Source organism: Scyliorhinus torazame, chromosome 3 (assembly GCF_047496885.1).
Source record: "Scyliorhinus torazame isolate Kashiwa2021f chromosome 3, sScyTor2.1, whole genome shotgun sequence".
In the NCBI taxonomy this organism is placed as follows: Eukaryota; Metazoa; Chordata; class Chondrichthyes; order Carcharhiniformes; family Scyliorhinidae; genus Scyliorhinus; species Scyliorhinus torazame.
The window spans coordinates 62,728,142-62,744,612 of NC_092709.1; the positions used below are offsets into that span (position 1 = coordinate 62,728,142).

The following is a 16,471-nucleotide window of genomic DNA, read 5'->3' on the forward strand; positions in this document are numbered from 1 at the left end:
TTTTAAAAAGAGAATGAAACGAGACGAAGGAGGGTGAAAGAGAGTGAACCGAGACGAAGGAGGGTGAAAGAGGGAAACGAGATGAAGGAGGGTGAAAGAGAGTGAAACGAGACGAAGGAGGGTGAAAGAAAGGGAAACGAGACGTAGGAGGGTTAAAGAGAGTGAAACGAGACGAAGGAGGGTGAAAGAGAGTGAAACGAGACGTGGGAGGGTTAAAAAGAGTGAAACGAGATGAAGGAGGGTTAAAGAGAGTGAAACGAGACGAAGGAGGGTGAAAGAGAGTGAAACGAGATGAAGGAGGGTAAAGAGAGTGAAACGAGACGAAGGAGGGTGAAAGAGAGTGAAACGAGACGAAGGAGGGTGAAAGAAAGGGAAACGAGACGTAGGAGGGTTAAAGAGAGTGAAACGAGACGAAGGAGGGTGAAAGAGAGTGAAACGAGACGTGGGAGGGTTAAAAAGAGTGAAACGAGATGAAGGAGGGTTAAAGAGAGTGAAACGAGACGAAGGAGGGTGAAAGAGAGTGAAACGAGATGAAGGAGGGTAAAGAGAGTGAAACGAGACGAAGGAGGGTTAAAGAGAGTGAAACGAGACGAAGGTGGGTTAAAGAGAGTGAAACGGGATGAAAGAGGGTTAAAGAGAGTGAAACAAGACGAAGGAGGGTGAAAGAGAGTGAAACGAGACAAAGGAGGGTGAAAGAGAGGGAAACAAGACGAAGGAGGGTGAAAGAAAGGGAAACGAGACGTAGGAGGGTTAAAGAGAGTGAAACGAGACGAAGGAGGGTGAAAGAGAGTGAAACGAGACGTGGGAGGGTTAAAAAGAGTGAAACGAGATGAAGGAGGGTTAAAGAGAGTGAAACGAGACGAAGGAGGGTGAAAGAGAGTGAAACGAGATGAAGGACGGTTAAAAAGAGTGAAACGAGACGAAGGACGGTTCAATAGAATGAAACGAGATGAAGGAGGGTGAAAGAGAGTGAAACGAGACGAAGGAGGGTGAAAGAGCGTGAAACGAGACGAAAGAGGGTGAAAGAGAGTGAAACGAGACGAAGGAGGGTGAACTAGGGTGAAACGAGACGGAGGGTGAAAGAGAGTGAACCGAGACGAAGGAGGGTGAAAGAGAGTGAAACGAGATGAAGGAGGGTGAAAGAGAGGGAAACGAGACGAAGGAGGGTGAAAGAGAGTGAAACGAGACAAAGGAGGGTGAAAGAGAGTGAAACGAGACAAAGGAGGGTGAAAGAGAGGGAAACGAGACGAAGGAGGGTGAACGAGAGTGAAACGAGACGAAGAAGGGTGAAAGAAAGGGAAACGAGACGAAGGAGGGTTAAAGAGAGTGAAACGAGACGAAGGAGGGTAAAAGAGAGTGAAACGAGACGAAGGATGGTGAAAGAGAGTGAAACGAGACGAAGGGGGGTTAAAGAGAGTGAAACGAGATGAAGGAGGGTTAAAGAGAGTGAAACGAGACGAAGGGGGGTTAAATAGAGTGAAACGAGACGAAGGAGGGTGAAAGAGAGTGAAACAAGACGAAGGAGCGTGAAAGCGAGTGAACCAAGACGAAGGAGGGTGAAAGAGAGTGAAACGAGACGAAGGAGGGTGAAAGCGAGTGAAACGAGACAAAGGAGTGTGAAAAAGAGTGAAACAAAACTATCAAAGTAGGTTACAGCAACTCAGCACCCCGGGAAACATTCTTCCCAAAAATCAACTATACAGTTTGTACAGATTTTTCTCCTTTTCACCCCCTCCTCCCCGTTTCAACCACTGCCCCCACCCCCCTGCAACGAACAGCTCCTCAAACACGGTCACAAACACCCCCCACCTTTTCTCAAACTTCCCTGCTGAGCCCCTTAACTCATACTTTTTCTTCTCTAACTGCAGGAAGTCATACAGGTCACCCAACCATGCTGCTACCCCGGTGGCGATGCCGACTGCCACTCCAGCAAAATTCGTCGCCATGCAATCAGAGAGGCGAAGGCCAAGACATCGGCCTTCCTCCTCTCCATGAGCTCCGGCTTCTCTGAAACTGATGCACGATCAATGACCATTAAAGCGAGGTTGTCGTCCAACTGAAGGTTGCACAGCTTCTACTATGGCCTGGGCCTCCTTTTCGACTGAGGTGTGGCGGATTTCGGAGGCATGGAGGGTACGTGAGAAGAAGGCCACCGGTCTGCCCGCTTGGTTGAGGGTGGCCGCCAGAGCTACGTCAGACGCATCGCCCTCGACCTGGAAGGGGAGGGACTCGTCGATGGCGTGCATCGTGGCCTTTGCAATGTCTGTTTTGATGCGGCTGAAGGCCTGGCGGGCCTCTATCGACAGGGGAAAAGCTGTGGATTGGATCAGGGGATGGGCCTTGTCCGCATAGTTGGGGACTCACTGGGCGTAGTAACTGAAAAACCTGAGGCAGCATTTCAGGCCCTTGGAGCAGTGAGGGAGGGGGAACTCCATAAGGGGCGCATGCGCTCCGGGTCGGGGCCTATAACTCCATTTCGCACTACGTAGCCGAGGATGGCTAGGCGGTCGGTGCTAAGCACGCATTTATCCTTGTTGTATGTAAAGTTAAGGATCTTTGCGGTCTGAAGAAATTTTTGGAGGTTGGTGTCGTGGTCCTGCTGGTCGTGGCCGCAGATGGTGACATTATCGAGATACGGGAATGTTGCCCGTAAATCATACCAGTCAACCATTCGGTCCATCTCGCGCTGGAAGACCGAGATCCCGTTGGTGACACCGAAGGGAACCCTTAAGAAGTGATAGAGCCGCCCATCTGCCTCGAAGGCAGTGTACTTGCGGTCACTAGTGCGGATGGGGAGCTAGTGGTAGACGGACTTAAGATCCACCGTGGAGAAGACCTTGTAATGCGCGATCCTGTTTACCAGGTCGGATATGCGGGGGAGAGGGTACGCGTCCAGCTGCGTAAGCCTGTTGATGGTCTGACTGTAGTCGATGACCATCCTACGCTTCTCCCCGGTCTTTATCACCACTACTTGAGCTCTCCAGGGACTGTTGCTAGCTTCAACGACTCCTTCCCTCAGTAGCCTTTGGACCTTTGACCTAATAAAGATCCGATGCTGGGCACTGTACCGTCTGCTCCTGGTGGCGACGGGTTTGCAATCCGGGGTGAGGTTCGCAAACAGGGAAGGCGGATCAACCTTGAGGGTCGCGAGGCCGCAGACAATGAGGGGAGTATAGGGCCGCCAAATTTGAAAGTTCGACTTTGGAGATTACACTGGAAGTCTAAACCTAGGAGTGTGGCCGCGCAGAGGTGGGGAAGGACGTAGAGCCGGTAATTTTTAAACTCCCTTCCCTGGACTGTGAGTTTTGCTACACAAAACCCCTTTATCTCTACTGAGTGGGAACCGGAGGCCATGGAGATGTTTTGATTAACAGGGTGGACGAAGAGAGAACAGCGCCTTACCGTGTCGGGGTGTATGAAGCTCTCCGTGCTCCCAGAGTCGCGATTAAGCAGGACGTCTCGTGCCCGTTGATAAGTAGTCGTTGTAGCAGTTGAGAGTGTTTGAGGCCGGGACTGATCCAGAGTCACCAAGGCTAATCGCAGCAGTTGAGTGTTCTCTTCGGGCGGTGTGTGGTCAGCCGAGCTGGGGTCCTGGGGGTCCATCCAAGATGGCGGCTCCCATTGGTCGCACATGGCTGGGGGTGCAGAAAATGGCGGCGCCCATCCATCTAACGTGGCGCCCGGGGGCTGCACGTGGCCCTGGAGTAGGAAGATGGCGGCGCCCGCTGGCCGCACGGGGACTGTGGAGAGGTTTGTGGTGGTGGTCCGCATTCGCTGCCGGAGACCACGGCAACTGCACGGGCCTGGCATACCACCACGAAATGGCCCTTTTTACCACATCCCTTGCAGGTGGATGCACGGGCCAGGCAGCGTTGGCGGGGGTGCTTGGCCTGCCCGCAAAAGTAGCAGCGGGGCCCCCCAGGGTTGCCAGGCCGCCTTGCAGCACAAGCTTGTGAGGGGATGGGGGATGTCTCGGGGTCGGCTGCGGAGGGGTTCCACGCTGCCCAGGGGGCTGCCGCGCAGTTGGGAAATTAAGCGCGGGTGTTTCTGGAGGCCATGTCCAGGGAGCCGTCAAGGACCCGTGCCTCCTTGAGGACTAGGGTGTCTTTTCCAAGCAATCGCTGGCGGATCTGGGAGGACGGCATACCTGCTACGAAAGCGTCCCGGTTCAAGAGTTCTGTGTGGTCACTCGCCGAAACTTGCGGGCAGCTGCAGTTTCTCCCCAACACCAGAAGTGCACGGTAGAATTCTTCCAGCGATTCCCCAGGGATTTGTCGCCTCGTTGCTCACAGATGCATAGACCTGGTTTACTGGGCAGATATAATGTGCTTTTAGCAGCTCTCTTTCGCGTCCTCGATGTGAGAGTGTAAATTTCTGGGCTCGCCCTCGAGTGCAGGACTTGCATTTTCTGCTCTCCCGCGGGCGTGTTTTCGGCCGTTCCGAGATATCCTTTAAAACACGCCAGCCAGTGCTTGAAGATTGCCGATGAGTTCGCCGCGTGGGGGCTGAGTTGCAGACACTCCGGCTTGATTCGGAGCTCCATCCTTTTAAATCTAGCTTACTAAATTGATGCACGATCAATGACCACTAAAGCGAGGTTGTAGTCCAACTGAAGGCTTTAATAAGCTAGATGTTTCACCCAGCAGCTCAGGTACAGAATGAAGGCTGCTGGGGTGGCACGGGCTCTTATACCCTGCCTAGCCAGGCGGAGCTACCAAACAGCTTGACCAATAGGAACCATACAATATCTACCAATGGTGTTCCAGCATTACCAGGTACCGTAATACCTCTGCACAGACTACCACAGAAACCCCAAATATCGCCACCAAAGGGTCCGGATCCACTCCCTCCTCCACTATCCTGACTAAGACTGCGAACACTCCTGCCCAGAATCTTCCCAACTTTTCACAACCCCAAAACATGTGCGCATGATTCGCTGGGCCCTGCCCACACCTCTCACGCTCATCTGCTACCCCCTGAAAGAAACCACTCATTCTCGCCCAAGTCATATGCACCCTGTGCACCACCTTAAACTGTATCAGGCTCATCCTTGCACAAGAGGAGGTCCCGTTTACCCTTCGCAGTGCCTCACTCCATACTCCCCAATTGATCTCCATTCCCAACTCTGTTTCCCATTTCTCCTTGATCTTCACTACCCGCACGCCTATTTGGAATCTGTTTCTTGGCACTTAAAACAAACTGCTCCCACTTCCAATATGAATAGTGGGATTCTAAAAGATGAAGAAGAAAACAAAAAATTGTTGCAACAAATTGACTTATCCAAGAGAAGAAGTTGTAATGATAGATTGCACAGAGTGTACTCCATAGAATCAGGTATTTAACACTTGTGGTCCATGCTGGCATTGAAACCCCACTCTAGCTTTATTTACCTCTTTAAACCTTTCCTGCTGTTCCTTTCTCGTCTGTTTATCTAGCCTCCCCTTAAATGTATTTATGCCATTCACCTCAGCTACTGCATGTAATAGTAGTTTCTACACATTGCCGCTCTCTGGGTAAAGCAGGTTCTCCTTAAGTCCCTGTTGGATTTATTAGATTAAATCTTACAGAAGAGTTTCACAGTTAATAAGGGGGAATATGTGAAATTGAGAGATGTGTGAGCAGAAGTAAAGCTTTTATATTTTTAATACACTTTTCTTTACATTTTAGCTTTAGTATGTTAACATCGCTGACAGCAGATAAGCATTATCACTGTAACCTTCAGGTATATCTAAACATACGGATGTCTGTATTGAAAACATTTAAAAGCTGGGTGACTGGCACAGTGAATGTGGGACATTTTGAGATGGTAACAATAATCCAGAAGCTGCTGACAGAGTAATGCTGAGTTGACGGTTCCAGCCACTATTACTGCATTAAAAAAAAACAGCATTCCGTGGTGAAGAAGAGATATGTCATAAGTTCTGATTCATCAGAAACTTGAGCAATTTGTGCTGCTCCAACAAAAAATTACCATCTTGCTTTAGACTTCCCCATTGTGTATCATAAAATTGTGGGATCTGCAGTTTAAAAGCAAATTAATCTCACTGCAGGCATTTAAGTTTGGTAATACACGTCTCCAAGGACCATTCAACTGGAGAGACCAGAAACTATATGATAAAACTCTAAAGAGTTACACCTGCAAGTAATAACTTGTTCCTAGAGGTTTATTAGATATTACATTTTAAATTTAGAGTTTTCTTTTTCTTTCAAGTCTCTTTTTCCTGTTTCCTGATCCGATATTTTATTTTTGTCTCTTTAATTCTCATTTTGCTTCTGGTTCATCCTACTGCCTTCTCAACCATTCAGTATGTTTCTTTCTTTAGCCCTAAATTTAATTGATTAAGGAGGCAGACTATTGGTTCCACTATTCACTAAGATCCCAGATGCCCCATTGACGACACAGTCGGGATATCGACTTCCAGCAAATTGCAGCTCAAAAATAGTTGCAATTAAAAGGCAAAATCTGTTTATTCCCCATTCATAATTTTGACAATTTTAGGGCACTGAAAATGGACATAGCTCATTCTGTCCCATCTCTATGATTAATGCATAATTTTATACGCTAGTTTGAAAATCATTTCTGTGCACATGTTTTTTGCACACATTTCTATTGCACCTTTTCAAAACATCCGCATTTCAACAATTTAATCTATGACACTTTGAGGTACGAGTGCTCATAATAAATCTGCATAATCACACATCACCTGGAATCTGACCTTGCATAAATCAATTTAAGATAAAATAAGATGCCAAAAAGATTTCAAGACTAAATTAACATTCAATAATTACAAAGAATAAATGCATTTGAGATTACCATATTTACATTATGCAATTCTGTCTTTTTAATTTCTGTAATGGAAATTACATTTGGTTTTATCATCAAGTTGGAATCTGCATATCAGTAACACATCTTCAATATGTGGGAAACAATCAGGAAAATCATTAATATTAATGTGCTCAGAGGGCAGAAAAGATGCCTTCATGGGCTTTTCAGTGTAGAAATGTGCACATAGATTATGAGTATCACATTTATTTGCAAATAAAAGGTTACAGTATTAGCAGGATGATCATTGCCTCTAGTTCTTAATTACCACTTCTGCATAAAATGATAAAAGCTTTTGCAGAAAGGCCATACATGTATGTAAATTATAATGAATAGTTTGTAAAGGATTAAGTTGTCAAATAACAGTATTGTAAATTACTTTATTTTGCCTAGATTGTTGGAAATACAGTAAGAGTCCTAGGTTTTACAAGTTATATTTTGGTTGCTGACTGTGTGAAAGTAAACACTCCTGATCATCAGCCAATCCTGTTGTAGGGGATGTCCTTGGTAAACAAATACATTTAGAAGAGTAAGGAGCAGAAGTGAAGGGAACGGAAATTGATACAGGACTTGATAAGGAAGACTCCTTCCAATGGCTGACAACAATCTGAGGCCAGTTACCATATCCGTCTGTTATTCTGTTACAGCTAAACAAATCTCATTTAAGGGTTGAACAAAATTCAACTTTCCATCAGGTAAATGAAAGGAGAAGTCAGCAGAAATGCAAGGATGTGGATTTCACATTACAAATCTTCGCAGAAACTGATGTCAAAATGAGTGATGGAGCCAAAGTTAAAGCATCGATAACAACTGAAATGATTTACCTAATGAAGGATTATACTTCAGATTACAAGTCCTCTGATGGCAGATTCAACACAGATTCTTTGAAGTCTACATTCATACCAGCAAAGGAGGATAGTGAGGATTGGGAATACAACCTGGTAATAAACCTGGCTCTTTTCTTCTTTTTGTTGCTCTTGCTGGTTTTATTTCTTTTCATGATCATCAAGCAGCTGAAGAATTCAGTAGCAGCTGTTGTGTGGCAGCCTGGTCGCTCTGTTAGAGAACCCTGGAGTGCACACAGAGAGCAGGCTGTCTAGGAGCAAGCTGCATTCTCTACCATTAGTGTGCACAAGTTTTCCATCAGTGACAGGTAATGTGAATGATAAGCCAAATTATCTTTTGCATGTTTTCCAAAATGAATGCATTATGTAGTGTGGCTGCACGTCTGCCTCTTGCTAAACTACGATATTATGTCTGTGTGAATACCGCAGAAGTTAAGTTTATTTATCTCTGACAGCATGTTATCAGCAAGCGATTAAGTTGGTGAAAGAACTGCATTTGTTAATGTTCTTCTGTCTCTGATGGGAGCCTGCATCTAATTTTCATCGCTTGAATTTAAAGAAGCTGAAGAACTGATAGAAATATTTACAATGCCATTGTGTTTTAAACCTTACACCGTGTTCATGGCGCTGACAACTGTTGCTGGTGCAGGGTAAGGATGTTGGTAACCAGGCCGCACCCTGCGCTCTTGACCTAGCCAGCTCCATTATTTGCATAGGCATCTCCCAGGTCCCCACAGATTTCGCGGAGCCAAACCAATGTTTCCATGGCCTGAATTTTTCACCTGTCAGGTGTGCATACTTGGTGGGCCCAGAAATAGGTGCAAAATGCACTTCCCACCGCGTTTAACCCTGGAATGCGATTTTTCACTAGTTGGCCAGTTAACAGGCAGCTAGTGTAAAACATTGGAAAGGCTGACCCCTGCCAGGGACGAACATAAGAAAATAAGAACTAGGAGCAGGAGTAGGCCATCTGGCCCCACGAGCCTGCTCTGCCATCCATGGCTGACCTTTTGTGGACTCAGCTCCACTTTCCCGAACACCATAACCCTTTATTCCTTTATTCTTCAAAAAATTATCTATCTTTATCTTGAAAACATTTAATGAAGGAGCCTCAACTGCTTCACTGGGCAGGAAATTTCATAGATTCACAACCCTTTGGGGGAAGAGGTTCCTCCTAAGATCAGTCCTAAATCTACTTCCCCTTATTTTGAGGCCATGCTCCCTAGCTCTGCTTTCACCTGCCAGTGGAAACAACCTCCCCACATCTATCCTATCTATTCCCTTCATAATTTTATATGTTTCTATAAGATCCCCCCTCATCCTTCTAAATTCCAATGAGTACAGTCCCAGTCTACTCAACCTCTCCTCGTAATCCAACTCCCTCAAATCCTCTGGGGTTAACCTAGTGAATCTCCTCTGCACACCCTCCAGCACCAGTACGTCCTTTCTCAGGTAAGGAGACCAAAACTGAACACAATACTCCAGATGTGGCCTCACTAACACCTTATACAATTGCACCATAACCTCCCTAGTTTTAAACTCCATCCCTCTAGCAATGAAGGACAAAACTCCATTTGCCTTCTTAATCACCTGTTGCACCTGCAAATCAACTTTTTGCGACTCATGCACTAGGACACCCAGGCCCCTCTGCACAGCAGCATGTTTTACTACTTTATCATTTAAATAATAATCCCTTTTGCTGTTATTCCTAACAAAATGGATAACCTCACATTTGTCAACATTGTATTCCATCTGCCAGACCCTAGCCCATTCACTTAGCCTATCCAAATCCCTCTGCAGACTTCCAGTGTCCTCTGCACTTTTTGCTTTACCATTCATCTTAGTGTCATCTGAAAACTTGGACACATTGCACTTGGTCCCCAACTCCAAATCATCTATGTAAATTGTGAACAATTGTGGGCCCAACACCGATCCCTGAGGGACACCACCAGCTACTGATTGCCAACCAGAGAAACATCCATTAATCCCCACTCTTTGCTTTCTATTAATTAACCAATCCTCTATCCATGCTACAACTTTACCCTTAACGCCATGCGTCTTTATCTTATGCAGCAACCTTTTGAGTGGCTTGTCAAAAGCTTTCTGGAAATCCAGATAAACCACATCCATTGGCTCCTCATTGTATACTGCACTGGTAATGTCTTCAACAAAGGCGGGGAGAGGGCGGTTGCGGAGAAAAGGGGGGGTTGCCGGCTGGTGCTCCTATTGTGCTCCCGGGGGGAGGGGGGGGCAGCCAATGTGGAGCTGTCTCAGGGAACTGAAGACCCATAAAAAATAAATTGGAATGGAGAAAAATTTCAAAGTGTGTCTGAGCAGCGCTCTCAAGCACAAAGCTCAGTCACCAGACAGCTTTCTCAATTTTATTTCAGCCCTGACATTTCAACCTGCCTTGGATCGAGGTTGCAGCTAAAATGTAAAGGCTGAGGCATGATCAATTGAACAAAGACAATACAATTAGATACAACTGAGGCTTTATTGCTCTAAGGTGTGTAGCCTCCCACAGCAGCTGGCGAAATGTCTGCTGAATGGAGGACACGCATATTTATACTCCGCCTACTGGGCGGAGCCAGCAGGCAGGGACTACCGGCGTATCTGTAGTACAGGTCCTACCTTACATCACCTAATACAGGTGCAACAGTGGTTTACCACATTCACCCCCTGTTAAAATTGAGTCCGGCGGGGTGGTGGAGAACTATATACAGCAATGAATTTATATTTACAGTATTTGATCAGAAATAAAATGTCTTTTGAAGTCCGGTGCCAGTTAGAGATTTAACCAGTCTGGTGCCTTGATGTTCCGCTGGGAGCGACGTAGCAGTGGCGGCGATGTCGATGCTGGCCTGATGTTCGATGACTCCGGGAGCGTGCCAAAAGCCTCTTCACCCTTGGGCGTGAGCAGGGGCAGGACGGTTGGTCCTGGTGTGGTTAATGCTGGGAGCGCCGGGGAAGGGGAGGGTGGCGCCGGGTCGGGGAGGTGTGTGTGTGTGGAACCTGCTGGTGCCAGGGCCCTGAGGGAGACAATATCTTGGCGGCCGTCGGGGTAAGCCACGTAGGCACACTGGGGGTTGGCATGGAGCAATTGCACCCTTTCCACCAACGGGTCCACCTTGTGGAGGCAGACGTGCCTACGGAGCAGGACTGGTCCTGGAGCTGCGAGCCAAGACGGGAGCGACACCCCGGATGTGGACTTCCTGGGGAAGGCAAAAAGACATTCATGGGGTATGTTGTTAGTAGCGGTGCACAGCAGTGACCGAATGGAGTGGGGTGCATCAGGAAGAACCTCCTGCCAGCGAGAGGCTGGGAGGTTCCTGGACCGTAGGGCCAATTGGACGGCCCTCCATACCGTCCCTTTCTACCTGCCCGTTTCCCCGGGGGTTATAGCTGGTCGTCCTGCTGGAGGTGATACCCCTGCTGAGCAGGAAATGACGCATCTCATCGCTCATGAATGAGGATCTCCTGTCACTGTGGATATAGATGGGGAAGCCAAACAGAGCGAAGATAGTGTTGATGGTCTTGATGACTGTGGCAGACGTCATATCGGGGCATGGGATGGCGAAGGGGAACCTGGAGTACTCATCGACCACACTGAGAATATACGTGTTTCAGTCGGTGGAGGGGAGGGGCCCTTTGAAATCCACGCTGAGGCGTTCAAAGGGGTGGGAGGCCTTCACCAGGCACGCACGGTATGGCTGGTAGAAGTGCAGCTTGCACTCCGCACAGACCTGGCAGTCCCTGGTGATTGTCCGTACTTCCTCGACGGAGTAGGGCAGGTTGCGGGCCTTTATGAAATGGTACAACCGTGTGACTCCCGGGTGAGAAAGGCTGTCGTGCAGGGTCCAGAGTCGGTCTACTTGTGCGCTGGCACATGTACCTCGGGATAGGGCGTCTGGGGGCTCGTTGAGTTTGCCGCGGCGATACAAAATCTCTTAATTATAGGTGGAGAGCTCGATCCTCCACCGCAGGATTTTATCGTTTTTGATCTTGCCCCGCTGTGTGTTATTGAACATGAAGGCTACCGACCGTTGGTCAGTGAGGAGAGTGAATCTCCTGCCGGCCAAGTAATGCATCCAATGCCGCACAGCTTCAACGATAGCTTGGGCCTCTTTCTTTTTAAAAAAATATATGCTTGTGGTAGTACCAGGTATTGCGGTACCTGAGAGGTGGATGACCATTGGTTAGACCCAGGAGTCTACCATTGGCTGATGTACATAGCTCCGCCCTGAGAGGCAGAGTATAAGAACCGGTGCCGTCCCAGCAGCCTTCACTTTCTGTATCGAAGCTGCTGGGGAAGAGTTCTAGCAGATTAAAGCCTTCAGTTATGAATCACTTTGTCTTGAGAGTAATTGATTGCGCATCAATTTAATCTGCTACAACTTCAGTTGAAAGGATGGATCTCCGTATCAAACCGGAGTGTCAAACGAGGAGGCGGCGAATTATGCTGCCGCGATCGAGCTGCTAGCAGGACGTTATATCCGCCCTGTGAACCAGGTCTACGCTCATCACTTGCTGGCGACTAGGAGGCAAAGCCCCGAGGAAACGTTGGAAGACTTCTACCGGGCACTGCTGCTGCTGGGCCGAAACTATGGCTGCTCGCCAGTTTCGGTGAACGAGCACACGGAACTTTTGATTAGGGATGCTTTCGTGGCAGGTATGACCTCCCCCGATATCCGCCGAAGACTCCTAGAAAGGAACACTCTGGGACTTGCAGAGGCACGGGCCCTGGCAGGGTCCATGGACGTTGCCTATAAAAACGCGCTGTCCTTTGCTCCCGATCGCGTGGCGGCCCCCTGGGCTGCGTGGCACCCCGTAGCGGCAGCCCCTCAGATCTTCCCCCCCCGACCCCGCAAGCCTGCGCGGCGAGACGGCCCACTAACGCCGCCGGACACCGCTGTTTCTTCTGCGGGCAGGCGAATCATCCCCGCCCGAGCTGCCCGGCCCACACCGCCACCTGCAAAGGGTGCGGCAAGAAGGGCCACTATGTGGGGGTCTGCCAGGCCTGCGCCGTGGCCGCGGTCTCCAGCGACTATCGGCAACCCCCCTTTCAGGCCCCGACCGCCCAGCGCTCACCACCACCCCCCTATCCTAAGGCCACGTGCGATCCGAGGGCGCGGCCATTTTGCCCCCCGGACACCACGCTGGACGGGTGGGCGCCGACACCATGTGCGACCCAAGGGTGACGCCATCTTGGATGGGGCCCCAGGCCCTCAGCACAGCCGACTACATGCTGCCCGACCAGAACTCTCCATTACTGCAGCTGGCCTCGGTGACTCTGGACCAGAGTCGGCCCTGGACGCTTGCGAAAGCTACAACGACGATCTCCATCCACGGCCACGAGACGTCGTGCCTGATTGACTCTGGATGCACGGAAAGCTTTGTTCACCCTGACACGGTAAGGCACTGTTCTCTTGTCACGCTGGCCTCTGGGTCACACGCGGTGGAGATAAAGGGGTTCTGCCTAGCGAACCTCACTGTCCAAGGCAGGGAATTCCACAATTTCCACCTGCACGTCCTGCTGCACCTCTGCGCAGCCACCCTCCTTGGGCTGGATTTCCAGTGCCATCTGCAAAGCCTGACTTTTAAATTCGGCGGCCCTATACCCCCCCTTACTGTCTGCGGACCCGCCTTCCCTGTTTGCAAACCTCACCCCGGATTGCAAACCCGTCATCACCAGGAGCAGACGGTACAGTGCCCAGGACCGGACCTTCATCAGGTCAGAGGTTCAGAGGCTGCTGAGGGAAGGGGTCATCGAAGCGAGCAACAGTCCCTGGAGAGCTCAAGTAGTGGTGGTAAAGACCGGGGAGAAACATAGGATGGTCATTGACTACAGTCAGACCATCAACAGGTTTACACAGCTGGATGCGTACCTTCTCCCCCGTATAGCCGACCTGGATTGCGCAATACAAGGTTTTCTCCACGGTGGATCTCAAGTCTGCCTACCACCAGCTACCCCTCCGTAATGGTGACCGCCAGTACACTGCCTTCGAAGCAGACGGGCGGCTCTATCACTTTTTAAGGGTTCCCTTCGGTGTCACGAACGGGGTCTCGGTCTTCCAGCGAGAGGTGGACCGAATGGTTGACCGGTACGGCTTACGCGCAACATTCCCGTATCTGGATAACGTCACCATCTGCGGCCATGACCAGCAGGACCACGACACCAACCTCTGCAAATTTCTCCAGACCGCGAAAATCCTTAACCTGACATACAATAAGGATAAATGCGTGTTTAGCACCGACCGTCTAGCCATTCTAGGCTACGTATTGCGAAGTGGAGTCATAGGCCCCGACCCTGAGCGCATGCGCCCCCTCATGGAGTTCCCCCTCCCTCACTGCCCCAAGGCCCTAAAGCGCTGCCTCGGTTTCTTCAGCTATTATGCACAGTGGGTCCCCAATTACGCAGACAAAGCCCGACCCCTGATCCAGTCCACAACCTTCCCCCTGTCGACGGAGGCCCGCCAGGCCTTCAGCCACATCAAAGCAGACATTGCAAAAGCCACGATGCGTGCCATCGACGAGTCCCTCCCCTTCCAGGTCGAGAGCGATGCATTCAACGTAGCTCTGGCGGCCACCCTCAATCAAGCAGGCAGGCCTGTGGCTTTCTTCTCCCGTACTCTCCATGCTTCCGAAATTCGCCACTCCTCGGTCGAAAAGGAGCCCAGGCCATAGTTGAAGCTGTGCGACACTGGAGGCATTACCTGCCGGCAGGAGATTCACTCTCCTCACGGACCAACGGTCGGTTGCCTTCATGTTCGATAATGCACAGCGGGGCAAGATTAAGAACGACAAGATCTTGCGGTGGAGGATAGAACTCTCCACCTATAATTACGAGATCTTGTACCGTCCAGGGAAGCTGAACGAGCCTCCTGATGCCCTGTCCCGTGGCACTTCTGCCACCGCACAAGTGGACCGCCTCCGATCCCTCCACGAGGACCTCTGCCACCTGGGGGTCACTCGTTTTTTTCATTTTATCAAGACCCGCAACCTGCCCTACTCCATCGAGGAGGTCAGGACCGTCACCAGGGACTGCCAAATCTGCGCGGAGTGCAAACCGCACTTCTACCGGCCAGAGAGTGCGCACCTGATAAAGGCTTCCCGTCCCTTTGAACGCCTCAGCATGGATTTCAAAGGCCCCCTCTCCTCCACGTACTTCCTTAACGTGATTGCCGAGTACTTGCCAGCTAAACACGTGGCTAAACAGCTGGTGTAGGAGGGAGGGTTTCCATTATCTGGACCACTGGGAGCTCTTCCGGGGCAGGTGTGACCTGTATAAGAAGGACGGGTTGCATCTAAACCGGAGAGGCATAAATATCCTGGCCGCGAGGTTTGCTAGTGTCACACGGGAGGGTTTAAACTAGTATGGCAGGGGGTGGGCACGGGAGCAATAGGTCAGAAGGTGAGAGCATTGAGGGAGAACTAGGGAATAGGGACAGTGTGGCTCTGAGGCAGAGCAGACAGGGAGAAGTTGCTGAACACAGCGGGTCTGGTGGCCTGAAGTGCATATGTTTTAATGCAAGGAGCATTACGGGTAAGGCAGATATATTTAGAGCTTGGATTAGTACTTGGAACTATGATGTTGTTGCCATTACAGAGACCTGGTTGAGGGAAGGGCAGGATTGGCAGCTAAACGTTCCAGGATTTAGATGTTTCAGGCGGGATAGAGGGGGATGTAAAAGGGGAGGTGGAGTTGCGCTACTTGTTCGGGAGAATATCACAGCTGTACTGCGAGAGGACACCTCAGAGGGCAGTGAGGCTATATGGGTAGAGATCAGGAATAAGAAGGGTGCAGTCACAATGTTGGGGGTATACTACAGGCCTCCCAACAGCCAGCGGGAGATAGAGGAGCAGATAGGTAGACAGATTTTGGAAAAGAGTAAAAACAACAGGGTTGTGGTGATGGGAGACTTCAACTTCCCCAATATTGACTGGGACTCACTTAGTGCCAGGGGCTTAGACGGGGCGGAGTTTGTAAGGAGCATCCAGGAGGGCTTCTTAAAACAATATGTAGACAGTCCAACTAGGGAAGGGGCGGTACTGGACCTGGTATTGGGGAATGAGCCCGGCCAGGTGGTAGATGTTTCAGTAGGGGAGCATTTCGGTAACAGTGACCACAATTCAGTAAGTTTTAAAGTACTGGTGGACAAGGATAAGAGTGGTCCGAGGATGAATGTGCTAAATTGGGGGAAGGCTAATTATAACAATATTAGGCGGGAACTGAAGAACATAGATTGGGGGCGGATGTTTGAGGGCAAATCAACATCTGACATGTGGGAGGCTTTCAAGTGGCAGTTGAAAGGAATACAGGACCAGCATGTTCCTGTGAGGAAGAAAGATAAATACGGCAATTTTCGGGAACCTTGGATGACAAGTGATATTGTAGGCCTCGTCAAAAAGAAAAAGGAGGCATTTGTCAGGGCTAAAAGGCTGGGAACAGACGAAGCCTGCGTGGAATATAAGGAAAGTAGGAAGGAACTTAAGCAAGGAGTCAGGAGGGCTAGAAGGGGTCACGAAAAGTCATTGGCAAATAGGGCTAAGGAAATTCCCAAGGCTTTTTACACGTACATAAAAAGCAAGAGGGTAGCCAGGGAAAGGGTTGGCCCACTGAAGGATAGGCAAGGGAATCTATGTGTGGAGCCAGAGGAAATGGGCGAGGTACTAAATGAATACTTTGCATCAGTATTCACCAAAGAGAAGGAATTGGTAGATGTTGAGTCTGGAGAAGGGGGTGTAGATAGCCTGGGTCACATTGTGATCCAAAAAGACGAGGTTTTGGGTGTCTTAAAAATTA

General features: G+C 49.6%; 1 protein-coding gene across 2 annotated transcripts in view; it reads left to right on the top strand.

Moving 5' to 3' along the window:
* Positions 1–6,788: 6,788 nt before the first annotated feature.
* LOC140408476 (annexin A5-like) overlaps positions 6,789–16,471 on the top strand; it is a 134,853-nt gene continuing 125,170 nt past the window's right edge. Inside the window, exon 1 of one of the 2 annotated variants that reach the window (XR_011940116.1) lies at positions 6,789–7,976. Coding sequence is in view for 1 of the 2 variants with exons in the window: in XM_072495729.1 (XP_072351830.1) it covers positions 7,597–7,764 (168 nt within the window). In the remaining variant the exon portion in view is untranslated. The remainder of the gene's footprint in view (positions 7,977–16,471) is intronic. The other variant, XM_072495729.1, reaches the window with a different exon arrangement.